The sequence below is a fragment of the Vidua chalybeata genome, chromosome 4 (assembly GCF_026979565.1).
Source record: "Vidua chalybeata isolate OUT-0048 chromosome 4, bVidCha1 merged haplotype, whole genome shotgun sequence".
Taxonomy (NCBI): domain Eukaryota; kingdom Metazoa; phylum Chordata; class Aves; order Passeriformes; family Viduidae; genus Vidua; species Vidua chalybeata.
Genome location: NC_071533.1, coordinates 28,364,117 through 28,381,026, shown reverse-complemented (window position 1 = coordinate 28,381,026; position 16,910 = coordinate 28,364,117). Strand labels below are relative to the sequence as shown.

General features: G+C 42.5%; 1 protein-coding gene across 11 annotated transcripts in view; it reads right to left on the bottom strand.

Annotated features, from left to right (window-relative positions):
* The window catches only part of EPHA5 (EPH receptor A5), a 194,854-nt gene that overhangs the window by 12,819 nt on the left and 165,125 nt on the right, over nucleotides 1–16,910 (bottom strand). For all 11 annotated transcript variants that reach the window (XM_053940226.1, XM_053940229.1, XM_053940232.1 and 8 more), the window contains 7 exons: nucleotides 16,417–16,484; nucleotides 14,937–15,062; nucleotides 13,721–13,906; nucleotides 10,115–10,176; nucleotides 9,104–9,313; nucleotides 7,170–7,319; nucleotides 2,494–2,687 (listed from right to left, as the gene is read on the bottom strand). In XM_053940226.1, coding sequence (XP_053796201.1) covers nucleotides 2,494–2,687; nucleotides 7,170–7,319; nucleotides 9,104–9,313; nucleotides 10,115–10,176; nucleotides 13,721–13,906; nucleotides 14,937–15,062; nucleotides 16,417–16,484 — 996 coding nt within the window. The remainder of the gene's footprint in view (nucleotides 1–2,493; nucleotides 2,688–7,169; nucleotides 7,320–9,103; nucleotides 9,314–10,114; nucleotides 10,177–13,720; nucleotides 13,907–14,936; nucleotides 15,063–16,416; nucleotides 16,485–16,910) is intronic.

Sequence of the window (16,910 nt, the reverse complement as noted above, 5' to 3'; positions counted from 1 at the left end):
ATCCAACGAGCCTGCAGAGAGCAGCAATGCTCCAGCCATGCTCCAGCCCTGCAGAGGCACACTCCTGCTCCCACAGCCTCACTCCAGAGCCTGCCACGGCAACTGCTCCCTGCTCAGCTATGCCACGCACGAAAGAAGCAATTCAGGCAAATAATAACCCTTCACCACAGCTGGAGCACTGATACAGTACCTGGCACAAGCAGGGTCCACCACCCCACTAATGATGTGCAGAGAGCAAAGAGGGCTTGTCCAAGGTCAGCCAGGAAAGAAACCAAATCTGTTCCCTGCTTTGTAAAATGGGACATACAGCTAACACAAGCCCTGCGTAAAGATTTTTACCCACAGGTAAAAAAAAAAAAAAAACATTTTCCAGGTCAGCCTCTGATGGTGGCTATTACACTTAAAAGACTTTCAACTGGAAGGAGAGCTGGGATATTATATTATTATAGCACTTCAGGAATCTTCATATATTTTATGAGCACATTAGTATTATTTGTTTATTTAATAGCAATGCTGAAGGGTCTAATAAAGTGTGAATACTTGCAGTACCAAGAACATAATGGCTTCCCATAACATTTTATACACATGAGAAATTCAAAACTCCTAAGTAATCATAATGATAAGTGGATTTTCATCACTAATGTCAGGAGGTACCTAGTGATATCATAGCACACGCTGTAATGTAGAGAGTGACTTCCTCCCTTATTTGCATTAATGAGAATTTCCATAAAGAACACATTACATATATTAAAAAAAATCCTTTACAGCTGCTCTATATTGAAATTATGATTCATTTGGAATTACTATGGTCTGGGCACAGCAATCTATGACAATAGAAACACAGCCCCAAAGCCTGACTGTTCAGGCTACTTCATCCATATCAAAAATATCCACAGCAGCTCTGAAAAGGAGAGGTTTGGAATTGTATGGACCCATTCACAGAATAAAACATCAGCAAAGTGCTTAGCAGCTCAAGGAAATGGTTTCCTGCCTATTTTCCTCGTCTGGCATAACAGTTTGGTATAAAAGAGTGCAGGAAACACCATGTAACAAGCCTGGAAAATAACTATTCTGAGTTGAAAATAAAAGAGAAACCTCTCATATTTTATGCTGTCATAAACCTTTTCCTGCAGGTTTGCTGGCACTGACGTTACATCTAATTGCTAATAAGAATAATTTCTTCTTCAGATGGTAAATGGTACATGCAAAATAGCCTGAGGAACCAGATCTAGCTTGTATTTAAAAATTAGCAGAAATTTCAGGTTCTTCTCTTTCAGTGCACAAAATGCCATGCACAGGGACATGCCACCAGAGGGATGCCCAATTGCAGCAGGTGAGATGTACCACATGCAGCTGTGCAAGGCTCACTTGGAAGGTGTGGGGACAAATGACTATAAGCTCACAGCAGTACATCTGTTTTGGCCCATACCACCAGTCTAACCTAATCTTATCTCCCTCATTCCTGTTTAAAGAAAACAACATATCTTTTTTTGTCCCTCCTCTGAGGATAAACTTTTTTGAAGGGCCTTTTCCATGGTTAATCTGGGGAACTCCACTGCCATCAGTGAAACAGCAATAATATACATATACATATACATATACATATACATATACATATACATATACACATACACATACATATACATATACATACACATATACATACATACATATATATATATAGAAAACCACCTTCTTTATGACCTTGCAAGGGACTGTGTGATTAGCAACACTGATGGCTCAGAAGTAAATGTGTGCTTACAGTGAAAATAGAAAAAGCCTCTCCAAGACTATTTAGCTCTTTCTCCCCAGGTGCAGCTTTATTTCTTGATTGTGTTTACCTTACTTGTAGCTGTGTAGCTATTCAGATTCATGTTTAAATACAAACTGGCTGTTCTATTCACTTAATGTGGTTTTAACAAAGGGTTTGTGTACAGTACTTTGGTAACCAGAGACCTCCTCTTGCAATTGCCACGACTCTCACGACTTGTAGTGGTGGCTAGCATGTCTGGGAATAGCTGTGGAAGGATGTACCTGGACATCCATAAGCTTTGCACACCCTAAGAGTTTCCCCAAGAGACACTCTTCATTTGTATTACCAAGATAAAGTCAACAGGCAGAAAATTGGAGCAGGATTTACTATCTAGCAGTATTTACTCATGCACTCAAGTCTTGCCTTCTCTAACCTTGCAGTAGAGCACAGGTAGTTTTGTCACAGACAAAGTACTGCTGAAACTCCTGTTTCTGAAAGACAGACCACGGTAATTTTCTTTGTGGTAGCAGCACTGCATTTGGAGTGAGTGAATTGCTCACTTGGCTGCCAACTGCAACAGAAAAAGTTGATATGAGTCAACTCCCCTGGACATAACAAAGCTGAAGGAAAATTCCCCCAAGAACACACTCAGGCTAAATAATCAGAGGGAATCCAACCCTAGGGGTGGGTATTCAGACAAGGAGCTTGCTCTGAGAAATGGCTCTGGGCTGAGTCTGTACCTGCTTGATGCATTAACCAACGTCTTCAAGCTGCTGGGGTTACGGATGAGCTTGTCCAACATGCTGACAATTTCGTCAAACTTGGGCCTGCTGTTGCGGTCTTTCTGCCAGCAGTCGAGCATTAGTTGGTAGAGAGCAGCAGGGCAGTCCATGGGACTTGGCAGGCGATAGCCTTCCTCCACGGCTTTAATCACCTACAGGACACAAAACGCAAGGCTTTTCTTCCCCTCATCTTTTTCCCAAATGCAAACTGACTTTAATGTAGAACTTTGGGATCAGCAATATGCTCACAAAAAATCCTGCCACCCCCAACTCTGCACACGAGAGGCAAACTCAGTAAGCCCCTCTATCTTTCATCTTTTCTATGGGATGAGTTGAATAACTTTATTTTTAGTCATTGTAAAATGAACCTAGATAGCCAAGACACTGCTGCAACCAGGGGGCCAGATTGCCTGGTTGCACTTGTTCAAAGCTCAGTTGTGGTCTCTATGTTATATACCAGGAAACTGCTGGAGCCTATGCTAAATCCATGAAAAAGAGCCTACAGGGCTTTCTGGCATCTTCTTGGAGTGCAGTGATTTTGTTTATTCAGATGTTGGCTTCTTTTTAAATGAAAAGGCATGTGCTAGACCACAAATTTGTATTACAGTAATAAAAGTCTGACTGTATTTCAAAAGAGACTTTGAATGCTAATTGATGGATGGATTCAAGGCAGAGGCAGAACAACCATCTCATATATCATTCAATACTGTCTGGGTCTAGTAGTTTCTTAGTGTGGCCACATTTCTGCCAGGAATTTAAAATGTCAGCCCAAGAGTATGTAAATTAAAACCAGCAGAGTTGTTGCACTGATTTCAAATACAAACCATCTATAGTTTTGTATCTAAAACAAGTGATATGCATGTGTGCTGCCTGTCCTCTTGAAAGGCAGAAATGAATAAATGAGGGCAGAATTGAAGAAGGCAACTTGTTTTCCCCAGTTTGGGGCAGATCTGTGGCAGGGCTTTAAGCCCAGCAGTCCCCATTGTGAACCATTACAATTTTCAGGAGAATGCAGCTCGTGTTTCAAGCCACAAGACTCTGTGTCTGTGCCAAGGGAGTCATGGCAGCCCATCTTCACACCCCCCACTCCCAAGATTCCTTGATGAAAAGAAGCTGGAAGCAGATATTTGCTATGACCACATGAAAACCACATGTGCTTCACTGTCCACTCCAAAGATTACCTTAACTGTCATTCATTCATTCATTTCACAATTTGAAAACGTCCTGTGTTGAAAAAGAAGGCTCTGTGATTAGCATGGAAGTTGTTGTCTTGGTCTTTAGTGGCTAGATGAGTAGTACAGGATGAGCTGTGACAGGCTAGCACTGCACTTCAGAAGGCTTCAAAATTCAGGACTGCATGGATTGTTTTTAAATTGTTCTCCATCACAGAGCTTTGTTAAGTGTAAGAGTTGCAGGAATGAGCCAGGCTGACTGAGCAGCAGTAGTGGGAACCTCAAACTCTCTGAGGATGTACATAGCAGAGAAGCAGTTAGGTGAGTCTTCACCATCTCCTCCAAGGGTAAAAAGCACACCAGAAGATCTGGGCCACAACATGTGCAGGCAGCCCTTTTGTGCCCATCTGAGATTTCATCTTTCAGTGGAGCAGTTGCACCACTCTCCACCCAACCTGCATGTGGTAGGCAATCTCTTCTATGGCCTGGCTGTTGCCACCAGCTCCACCACACTGTGCTATTTATACTCTCTGTTCTTCACACCATGCTTTTCAGCTGGTCTCTGATACCAAATTTGCAGCTGCCCTATAAAGAAAAAGCTTCAGTGTGGCACAGCCATGAGAATGTTATTTGCTGTGTCCACGTCTGTATTTATAACAATAATGGGTCACCCTCCAACTGTAGCAGAAAGAAAATAGTAGCAAGACAGGGAGCAGACCATCTGGCACCAGATCAGAATATCTGAACTATATCTGCAGTGGGGTTATATGTGCTGGATATTCCTGGCAGTAACATCACAATCAATAGCGTTAACTCAATTTACAGGATGTCATCCGTCCTGGTGATAAAATGTAAATGGTATCAAAATACTGCAAGAAGCTAGGATGCTGAAATACACTCTTGCATCTGAAGGTGCCTTCAGGCATCTAGCAGTAAGAGGAGCAAAAAAAAACCTGAAACAATGAAGACTAAGTCACTTGCAGCCACCACAGTGATTACAAAATAAGAAAATGGGACATTTGCTGCTCCATTCAGTGGTGTGCACTGCTTTTTAAGACTTGAAGGCTTAGAATTTGCACCAAGGAGGCACTTTTGTCTCTCTTCCTCTTCTGCATGAGCACTATTCAGTTATGGATGGGGGTGACTGAACTGCATGTTTAGGAGAGGACAGTTTGGGATAGTCCATTCCAGTAAACCAAAGCACCACTCAGTGATGTTTCCACAGATTCACCAGTCTGAACACTAAAAATCAACCACCGTGATTATTTAGCTTATCAACCTGTGCAACACGGGCCACAATATTCCTCTCAATAATTCCTGCATCAAAGCCTTATCTTGTGGTCAAGCCAAAGCATATTTTAGAGGGCCATCCAGAAACCAGCAGTACTTTAAAATGTGATTTGTAGCCTTAAAACCTTTTCTGCCCTATTGCACTTCACCTCCTTTAAAGCAAGCCATCTGTAACAGGGTGAGAATAATTTTGCTCATCATCAGCTGTGCTTGAAAATGATGTGCTTTAATTACAAGCCATACAACAAGAAGCTCTTGTGCAACAGAGTCCAAAATTTATGTGACCCCTTTTTTCTCTGCACAAAAGCCAGTGCTGTATCTAATACCACTGACTCTTCTGTCAATACAAGCAGAGGAGGAAAGAAGAGGAGGCCTTCAGGAGCTGAAGGAGGAAGAATTGCATGAGAAATATGCCACAGCACTGAATTAAGTTCCTATGCCAACACCATCCAGACACTTACCATCTGCACAAAGGGCAGAGGCAAGTAACAGAGAGGTTACACAAGCAAAGCCTAAGCAGGAACTGGTGCTCATAAACATCTCAGTAGTTCTTTGTTTTCTGCTTTCACTCCAGGTAAGCCTGTGCCCCACAGAATGTGGAGGCATTTGGGCCTTTTGGAACAGTTCTGTGAAGTGTGTACGCTGATAGTGTTGTGATTCAGACAAGGGACTCCCCTGGCCACAGACCATTACCTCACTGGCACCAGCCTCAATCTTAGCCTGGCATTTACTGAACAACATCTGTGCTATGCCAGTACATCAGCATTAAAGATAGTTACAGTGCTCAGAGTGAACGAAAAAGCCTGGCTCCCAGCAGCTGCATTCTCTGCACAGACTATGAAAGCAAGTCCCTGTATTTGATTAAGATAAATCCCTGTGTAGGTACATGCTGCTTTACTGAACTTCCTGCAAATGTGACAGCCTCAGCAATGCAGGAGCAGTGGGGCATTCATGCCAAACAGTGCCTTCAGGTCCCTGGCAAGAAGCATGGCGTGACCATCTCAAAGGTACCAGTCGTTTCCACGCCTGGACTCAAAGTGAGATGAGACAGCAGCTCAGCGTGACAGGTAGTAACATCCACTGATGGCAAAGGCTGCTAACAAAACTCAGGAAGAGCAGAATGCTCAGCCAGAGCCCTTGCTGCCAGTGAAATGGAAGAAAATTGCTGGAATAGGAACACTGCTCAAAAAAGCAGAAAGGAGGACACACCAAGTATTGTGACCAGAGGAAACCCATCCAGCAGTAGGATCTCCACAGGTAGCAGGGCTGCCCCACATGCCCTGTTGGTGAATCTGACCTCATGACTAGCTGGCATTCTCAGACACCTTTGCAAATCATAGTTCTTAGAGATGTGAAGAGGAAGGAGGGACCTAGCAAATCTGTCTACACCAGGCTTAAATTTTTTTAGCCTTAGAGAAGGATAGATATTGATGGTGAGCTCAGGGTAGAATGCAGCCCTGCAGTAGGATCAAAAGATCCTTACCCAGGCTGGGACTGAACTGCAGACAGGTGGGAGAGAGTATTCCCAGGCATCTCACTGTTTGGAGATGCTTCAGAGGGTGGCCTCAAGGTCAGAGACTCAAGGGGACACAACTTAAAGGGTACTATACAAATAAATGAGAGCTTGGGCAAGCACAAACTTACAAGAATGTTCACAACTGGAGCAAAACTGTTCTTCTGAGATTAGCAATGCAAGAACAACCAAGGTGTAGCTCTGTGGACTGCTGTCACTAGATCAAATCACCCAGCTTTTCTGCTGGGAAACAAAGCCCTCACCACGACTCTCTTGAGTTTCTGCTTTACGTGGCAGCAGGGGTTTGAACACACAACTGAAATGCAGCCGGTTTATCAGCATCTATCCCCTGGCAGGCCTTTGTCATTAAGCAGAGGAGGGACAGGCTCCAGCTCTAACAGCATTAGTGAAGCTCCAGCGGTCTGCTGGGGGAAGCAGGCTTGCCTCTGTGCAGACACATTTCCCTCTGAGCACAGCCTGTTCTGGGTTGCTGAAAAAAAAAGAGCATCAAAGGGAAGGATCATTTCTGTCTGGCATGGGGGAGCAAAGCCATTTTTACAGCAGCTCTCTTCCTCTAGTCCCCATTCTGCCTCTCTGATAGCAGAATGAGTGCTGAGCCCTCAAAGTCCCATCACACAGCAGCTCTGGCACGTGCTTACGTCTTGGTTTGTCATTTCCCAGTAAGGCCTCTCGCCGTAGGACATCACCTCCCACATCACAATGCCGTAGCTCCAGACGTCGCTGGCAGATGTGAATTTGCGGAAGGCAATCGCTTCAGGCGCTGTCCATCGAATGGGGATCTTCCCTCCCTAAACAGAAAAGAAATGGAGAAAAACCCCAAAAAATAGATTGCAGAGCAGGGCAGAGAACATGAGAAAAAAAGTCAAAATAGCTCTTCTCAGAGCACCAAGTATGTTATTTTCTCTCTGGAAAGAGACATCGAATTTTAAAGTAAATCTGTTTGACAGCATGGGGCCCCTTTCCACATTATCTCAGCCCATAAGCATTTGTAGGCTGCCTACTAATTGGCTGTCCTGAAGGTTTGTTGTTTGAATGTTGTTTGAATGCTGGGACATGTATAGGATCAACATCTCAATTATGTTGCACGGGTTGGTAGGGGAATACAGTTTCTCCATTTCTGAGAGTGAGCGGGGGAGGAACAGACAGCTCTGAAGCTGAGGAAGACTTTGATCTAACGAGGGCTTCATGCAAATTGCTGTGGAAGTAATTCCCTTTCTTTTCTTTTTTCTCTTTTTTTTTTTTTTTAATGCAGTCCTGGTCCTGCAGAGAGATCTGTGTAGCAGGCACAGAAATCTGTGTGCACAAAGACCAGCCTGCTTGGCCTCTGCTGTGGGACTCAAAATGATGCCACAGCTGTCAAATGTGCTTTGCTGTTTCCTTTTCTCATTTCTATCATTTTAGAAATCAAACTTCAGATCAGCTCTGAGAACGGAAGGGGGAGGGAAAGGAGAGTCTGGATTAAGAAATACTTTTCTCATTGGGTTTAAAGAGCTGTCTCTCTTGATTTATACAAAAAAATATTTTGCTGTGAAGTCCCTTCCTCTACGTGTTGAGCGAAATATTGGAAGGTCTCCCTGAATGCCCCCTAACAGTGTTTGTTATTGGAAAAAGACAGGATTTGGAATACATTTTCAAAGCAACTTTTTAGAAGTCTCTTCTTCCCATAATTACTTATTCACAAGCTCAGCAGCTCATGCCTTAAGTGAAGGGCCAGATTCTCAGCAGTGCCAATTAGCACATGGCAGCACATGGGAGCCACAGCAGGGCTGGCCAAGAGCCCTTCAGCCTGCAGGGAAGTGCCAGTCCAGCTGTGCACTGAGTCCCATCATGGGGCCATGACTGACAAAAGCTGATCCAAGATGTCCACAGGAACAGGGAACATGACTCAAGACAGCTCCCACCACCCACCAAACAATACCCTTGGAACAACACAGTAATAAGACATGCCCAAGGAGTGCCAAGCACTGCCTTTAATATTGGAGGCTCTCCCCAGGTGTGTGCTGTTGAAGGTGGGTCCTGCCCACCCCCTCCCTCCAGTGCCAGTGCCGTGTGGGCAGAGCACTGATGTTGGAAAAAGCTCTTTCTTGGATTGGGATAAATTACTCTCAACCAGGTAATGCTGAGGGCAATGTGCATTATTTACAGTGGGCATTCATTACACTCTTAACAATGTTTTAAAAGGGTCAAATTGTTCAGAAGACCATAGCTTACATCACAGGATGTGTGCTTGAGCAAAATAATTGTTCTTTCTTCCCTTTGGTATTCACCAAAGAGGACAGAGTAGAGCTTGGAAGCACGGCAACTTTGCCAAGTTTGCTATTTGACTTGTGTACTCAACTTAAACTTCAGTTATTAGTTAAACTCTGTGTTATTTGGCCATCCCCAGTATAAATTTAAGGCATGTGCAAAATTAATCTGGTGACAATTAACTGTTATCACCTGATCTAAACCTCTTGCACAGTTCAGAGGCTCTGGATTCGTAGAAAATCTTTGCTAGAGAGCCTGAACACCAAAACGTGGCAAGAAATACATTTCTCTTGAGCTCAATCAGTTTGGTATCCCCATAACTGACCCTGGTTGTGTATGCTGCTTCAGGGTCATCTTCCAGGACTCTGGAGAGGCCGAAGTCTGACACCTTGCAGACCAAGTTGCTGTTGATCAGGATATTCCTGGCGGCCAGATCTCTGTGCACGTAACCCATGTCAGACAGGTACTTCATTCCTGAGGCAATGCCTCGTAGCATCCCGACCAGCTGGATGACGGTGAACTGCCCATCATTCTTCTGCAAAAGGAAGGAGGCTTTTGGTGAATTGAGAACCTCTGCACCCTCAGCATTGTGTGTGCATGAATAAAAACGCAAAGGCAAGTCTCCAAGGAAGGAAACCATGAAAATTAATAATTCATTACTCTCATGCTCTGACCATGAAGCTTTTCTAAGTTTCACTGTTTAGATTAAGATGTATAGAGACACAGCTAAGGAAATGTAGTTCTTTTAACTTGAGATCAAGGAGCGAGCTGCATCTACTGGTGACTGATAAAGAGACTGTGACTGGAGTGAACACATATATAAGGTGTATAAGGGCACCAGGCTGGGCTGTTTCTCAGTCAGGCAACTGAATGGCACCAAGTTGCATGGAAATCCTACCTTTATGGGTTCATGAACACCTGAGGGGGTAGGGGCTCTTCCTCATGTTGCCACATTACATTTCTAACCACTTCCCTCACTCTCCCTTCTCTAGCTCTTACATGTAATGGAAAAACTCTGACAAGTCTGGGGTTTGCAATGCTGCAGTATGGGTCTGCTCCTGAGCCACACCACATTTTGCAGGCTAAATTAATACCTTCCACTGCCATCTAAAATAAATGTAATATCCTCCAATTTATTCTTACCTGTTTCTATCATTGCATGCCCCAGGTCCTTCATGATGTTGTGTAAACACAAATCAAAAAGACAACTGAGCTACTCCTGCCTCTGGACAGCACCAACAGCCAGAAAACATTTTCATTGACATTAACCATCTACAAAGAACCCAAACCTTAACCAAGTCCCCAGGTCCCCCTGGAAAAAGGATCTAAGTAATACCTTTAAAAATGTATCCAGAGAGCCATTCTCCATGTATTCCGTCACTATCATTACTGGTTTGCCTAGAATAAAAAAGTGCATGAGTTTGTTAGGAATTTATCTAAAAACCATGAGCAATAAAAAAGTCTTTTAATAGTGTCTCTGCACCTGGATATACAGCCATGCAACAGTAAATCTACCCATGACACCACCGTCCCAGCAGGATGAGGAGAGTTGCTCCCAGAATATACAGAGAAGTAGAGAAATTGAGGAGGAGGGGATGAAAAATTAATACCATATCATGGGTGGGGTACCAAGCACTAGACTGTTTAGATAATGATTGAGAAGGACTTTGCGAGCTGAACCTAGGCAGCCTTGTTCTTGTCTCCACCAACAAGCTGAAAGCTTGCAGAGGCCAAACTGCACACAGCAAAGTCTTTGGACCCTTCCCTCAAGCTTCAACACCCTGATGTAACAACAGGAGCCCAACAAGAACAACAAGGACGATCTGAAGCTTGGGCTTGGTAGCCACCAAAACTGAGATGAGGAAAAGATGGGATTGCATTCCTTGTAATTCAAGTAATTCCATGTGACTACCCTTGTAAACACATCTGGAAGTAAGAGAAGGAATATTTACACTGCAGAACAAAAGCTCATTAAGTGTGGAATGAGTGCAAGCGGAAATCAAAGTAAAAGTTCTTAACAAAAGACCTGGTGTCCTATTGTTGACAGGAATAATAATGTTTTTCCAAATCTGTTTGATTAATTTTCATGCCCGAGTCATTTTAATGGTAATTATATATAGTTTTTGCTCAGTTTTTAAATCTAATTTCTCGCTAGCTTGCCACAATGGCGTAGCAATAATTAATGTGGTGTGCTCCAGTCCTTGTAAATTCAATGAAATCTTATAAGAACATGTAAATTATTTTTTATTTAAATCAATTTCCATTAGCTAGCACGAAGCACAGACAAAAGAGGAGCTGTCATTTATTTGTAAAGTGCATTATAAATGTCTTTTATAGAAATGATCAACAAGAGCTGCCGTGTGTCATAACATGCACATGAAGGTAAATACTAAAAATCAGCGCATGTCCTACCCTTTAGATAGATCTCAATTTTCCCATTTTTGATTTCCTTAATTATTTTGCCTAATTTACTGCTTAATTATGTACATAACAAAGGTAATTGTGAACTTGTCAATCAAAATACTCATTGCTGTGCAAATATTACCTTTGCAGCATGAAGGACCGCTGCTGCATCAATTCTTTTACGTTACTCTCACAGCTGTTGCCCAAGCTTGAAACACGCCCAAAATATTACTTTTGATATGAGAAATGCACCTTGGGACCATGAAAAATATTGCTGAATCCCAAATGAAAGATGGGCCCCACTTTTAAGGATGACAGCCATCTGTCTACGCACAGCATGGACTGAACATAGGAGGGAGGAGAGATCTCAGGGGCCATTGCTATTGGATGGCAAACATGTCAGTGGCTTTGCAGGGAAGAAAACTCCAGGGATATCTCAAATGTTCTTTTTGTTTTGTTTTGTTTTTAAAAGCTAAACAACCAACTGTAGCATGGAGTCTGTTATCTCTGACACTTCAAGGCGGTGTTGCAGTCAGAATGGTGTCTTGTTATGCCACCACCCTGGGGGACCTCCTCCAGACTCCTGCCTTTGGGTGCCATCAGAGAAAAAACCAGTAAGATTTCTGGCACTTACATTTCATTATCTGACTGCTGCAGGTTGGCAGCAATCATGGAATAAATTAACCATATCTCCAAGAGCATGGAAATAAGGACACAAATAGATAACTTTCAACAAAGTAAATTAAAAGTAAACATCAACCCTTCCAAAGTGCTGGGCTGATTCTCTGTGTCACCAGGGCTTCCTTCTGCTGGCATTGCATCGTCATAAAATATATGTGGATGGCACTCATGTCAGTGGTGTACACATTGCAACAGTGCACCCAAATAGGATGCAAATGAAAACTGTCACTACCTTTGTAAAGCAGAAATAGCAAAGGGTTTGTCTGCAAGAGGACAAAGAACATGATTAGCCCAAATTAACTAAGGTGTGCATTTGAATTATATTAGTTAAATACAATGATATTCTCATTCACAATTAAAAATGGCCTAATTCAATTTAATCTAATTTACTTCCAAAATAAATCGTGATGCAGCAATGACATTTTACCCTAAAGATCTGATTATACAGAAGGCCAATGACTGAGATAATGAAGAGTAAAAGAAGTTAAATACCTAGAGATTCATAAAAGTTGTTTTGGTCCATGTAAAAGAAAAGGAAAAACCTACGAAGATGTTACAGATGTCTGCTGGAAAAAAATTTTGAGTGCAGTAAACAAATATTTACTGAACTAATGAGAAGCTCTGGGTGCGTACTGAATCCAAACTCCAGTTGCTCCAAGTCCAATTCAGAACCAGAGCTCCCTGCTTTCAGAACAGACAGCCGCTTTATATAAAGGCAGCTTGCTAGGGAGGCACATTCTCACTAAAAGTGGAATTTCCAGCCATCTTCTGAGGCCCCAGCAGCCAGAAGGACTCAGGCCAATGCCAGTAGCAGCTTTCATGGATGTATAATCATCACTTGCTCCCTGCCCAGTATTCCACATTCCTGCAGGGCTAGAAATTGGAGCTCTTACACAGGGTGTCCCCGAGAGATTTTGGTATTTATTAAAATTTTGGGAGAAATCCATTTTGGTTATTTTTTCCTTAGAAGTTTCAGGAAATGCAATTTTAAGGAAAAATGCAAGAAAAGGCTGTTGATTACAAAACAGCATTGATTTTGTGGAGATTACAAGGACAAACAGCTGGAGCCTCTGTACCTTCTCTACTGCAGCTCTGAAAAAGAACTGATGTTGGAGACGCTTCCGCTGAGGAATGACAAATGGTACTGAGAGCAGCACATGGCCCCAAATGCCACCATCTGAACAACAGCTAAGCAAGCTCTGACATTGCCAAACATGAAGGCAAGAGGGGAGACAGCCATTCACACCTGTCAGGCTGGTGCTCCTACACTTAAAACACATATTGAAATAAAGACGTAGTTATTTATTTTAGAATTTAGAATTAGTTAGCAAAATAATCCTTGATGCCAATAATGTAGATCCTCCAAGGCTCTAAAATGGACGAGTAACAACAACTCTACACATTTTCCACTGGCTCAGCACAGCACCAACAGCCTTGTGCTGGGCACATTTGGATGTGCTGTCCCTTTCCCTGCCCTTATCTTTAGTGCATATTGTAATTTGGAGAAGAACTGGGCTGGAAAAGTTACAGAAGGTTGTTTTGCTAACTGAGCAGTCAGACCTCAGTAACTCTCTTGCTGGGATGCCCTCAATCCCCATACGCCAGCACCACGGGCAACTATTACCAGGGCATCTCTAGCAGATCCCAGAGGGAGCTTGTTTTAATTGTGGTTTTATACATTCCTGACATCTTCACCTATCGTCCTGTTCTTCTTCCCTGCTTCTGGAAAGGAAAACTTTTTTTGGAGAAATGATGGAAAGTGCATTCAGAACAGGCATCACTTAAGTCTTTCTCCCTTAAACCTACTCTCCCAATGGCCAGAGTTCACAGTGAGCAGTCCACAGCACATTGTACCTACTTTTTGTGACAACACCTTCCAGGTGGATGATGTTGGGGTGGTCAAACTGCCCCATGATGCTTGCTTCTCCCAAGAAATCTCTTCTCTGTTTCTCTGTGTAGCCCACCTTCAGGGTTTTGATAGCCACCGGAAACTCACGCTTTCCCTGCAGCTTCAGCCTCCCACTGCAGACTTCTCCAAATTCACCTGCAGAAGAAAATGAGGAAGAACTGGATCACACCACATCAAGGGAACACACGATGTGCCTGTGTCTACAGGATTCAGCACAGCCTAGGCTGATGAAATGCACAAAGGGCTGCCCTGCATTCGCAGATATGGACTGCTGAACATTGCAGTGGTGACTACCTCAAACAGCCACTGTACCACAAGCCAAGTAATTCATAAGCACAAGAAAACTTTGAGTAAAAGTGTAACTTTCCTCAATTATTTAAAGAGCTATGCTTTATATTTCACTGGGATTTTTTCTCATTTAATATTTTTGTCTACTATATGAAAGAGTCTGTTATATCCTATACCACTGTCCTCTGTGGATAGCTGTAAAACTCAAACCACTTGCTTCTTAACCTTCCTTTGGTAAGTTACATAGATGGAAAACTGTCAGTCTTTCACAGTAACATTTATTTTTATAGAGTATAAACTCTTTACAATTTTATTACTACCTTTCCCAAAAAGTAACCTAAATGGATTTTGTTCTGATGAACACTAAATCACGTCCAAATCCCCAATTTCAGAGGATAGAAAATACTCCTAAGGTTGGATGCAAGTTTAAACAAACAGCTTTACTGGAAACAAAATGGGAGTTTCTTCCTCTAACCAAGGAAGTTTAAAGCTTTGGACTTTGGCTTGTACTTTTTCAAAGTCACGGGTTATCTCTTATTTTTAATTTTTGCTTGTTGGGAGATAAGAAGGCTCAAACAGTAAAAAGAATGTGAAACTTAAGTGACTACTTTCCCTTAGCATTCATTGAAATAGCTCAGCTGACCATTTGTGATCATTTTCTGGACCATTTTCTGAAATTTTCTGAATTTTCAATTCAGTTCCTGAATTTCAAAATCACAGACAATGACAGGTCTGTCCCAAGCTTCAGCTGGAACATGCTCACCTTCACTTGCAGGGTACCTAACAGTTCAAATATTTCACGGCCCTTCCCAGATCTCTCATGTTAAGAAAGCCAATCCTTTCTTGTTGCAAAGAGTCATGAAATGCATCTCCATACCAGCTCCGATAACTCTTTCAATGGTTATGCATGAAGCTTCAATTTCCTTAGCAAACTCGTGGACAGCTTGATTAGGGTCCTCATAGGTGTGGGGGTCAACATAGGTCCTCACTCCAGGCAGCTTAACTGCGAACACAAATTAAGCACATTTAATGGCACACGACATCACGGAAAATGGGCATTACAACTCCTGTCCCTTGCACTCTGCTCTGCTGGAAATTTATTTCTATTGTGAAAATGAGTATCATTCTTGAAAAATGACATTTAGTTTATATGTGACATATGTGCAACTTCAGCATATTTAGAAAAGCACAAGAGTGCTCAGCTGGAATGATGTGCAGCTAAAAATCCCTTTTGGTGCTGTGTAATGAGTTGGTCCAGCATCTGGTAGAACAGAATTCCTTTCTGGAGCTAGAGAGGATACACCAGGAGGAAAAGTACAAATAGCAAAATGTTACAGGAGTAACTTGCAAAGCAAGCTGCATGGATGGGGGTTGATGGAGAGCTGAAATAAATTATGCCCTAGCAGTCACACATCAGCTAATCAATCGCCCACGTTATTTCAGATGGAGTTACTGAGATTTAAAAGAACTGCATATTTGCAGTACAAACCCTGTGGGTTGCATCAGTATAAATATAATCAATAGCCGGCTTTTTCTCCAGGACTTGAGAGGGGAAAAAGTATTTTCATTATCCATATTATAAGTTTGTTTTGACAATCATTAAGGCTACTCACATGAAGAATTGCTCATCAGTCTAATGAGACAGCTACATTACACTGTGGCTCTTAATTGATTTGCTTCCTGCTGCCTTCATTACATAGCACTAATGGAAATTTGACTTTCACTCACAATGTGTTTGCCTTTTCCACCCCAAAAGGCACCTCACTGTTACCCATTCCCAGATCACACAGCTCTTGATGAAGGAAGGACTGATAGCAACCACGAGATTTACTTTCTAGCATCACTGCAGAGGGGTTTTCTATACAAGGGCATTAACACAACATTTCTTAGGTGCAGGAAATAGGTGTTATTTCTCACACCTCTGCAGAGGCATCCAAGCTGAAGAGCAGCAGTGGGCTTGGTCCTCACAGCTGCCTGGGGTGAAGCAAAGGTTTCAAACAGGTATTTTGGACTGATGCATCCAGACCACAAAAATGTTGAGTTGTTATGTGCTGAGCAGAAAAAATTAATAACGTCTTGGTTCACACAGCAAAGACAGAGGAACAAACCGAAATGGCTCATTAGAATGATCTGGTGCAAACATAAGGTGTGAATAGCTCAGCACATACAAGGACTGTTCAAATCTTCAGTTCCCTGTAGGGCTTGCAGCAGGGGCAGGCGGGGACCTACTGCACAAACAATTCTTTTGTGAATTACCAGCAAAAGCAGATTTTTTTTTTTAGAAAACTACCTCTCAGTTGAATTTCTCATTACCACAGAAAGCCAAAACCACATATATATGTTTGCCCTTTACTCACTGTGGCCATTATGAAAATGCATCTTTTCTTCTTCTGGATCTTGCTTAGCCTTGCTATAGCCACATCGCCTGGGAAAAAAAAAAAACAAACACAACAGAAGAGTATTTTTGTCTTTGGTAAGGCAGAACTCCATTCTTTACTTTGAATCATACAGTGCACAAAAACCCAGAGCAGTGATGAACCCAACCTCTCTAGCGGCTCTATTGCTGCTGTCCCAGTTTTAGCTCATCAGACTGGTTGCAGTTTTCCTAATGGGATTCAGGGCTCAAGGCCCACAGATTTTCAATTGGACTTGTGTTTCCAAATCCCACAGATGCTCTAAAAAACTCCACTCTAACTGACATTTAATGCAGCTATTTTTAAGAAGAAAAGAAAGCAGGAACAGGAAGGACAATGAAAGGGAATGGGATGAAACACTGGAATTGCAGAAACAAAATCTCCTGGACTGCAGAGCTTTTGCAGGCACTGTGTTGTATGTCTTGCATGCTCCCCTT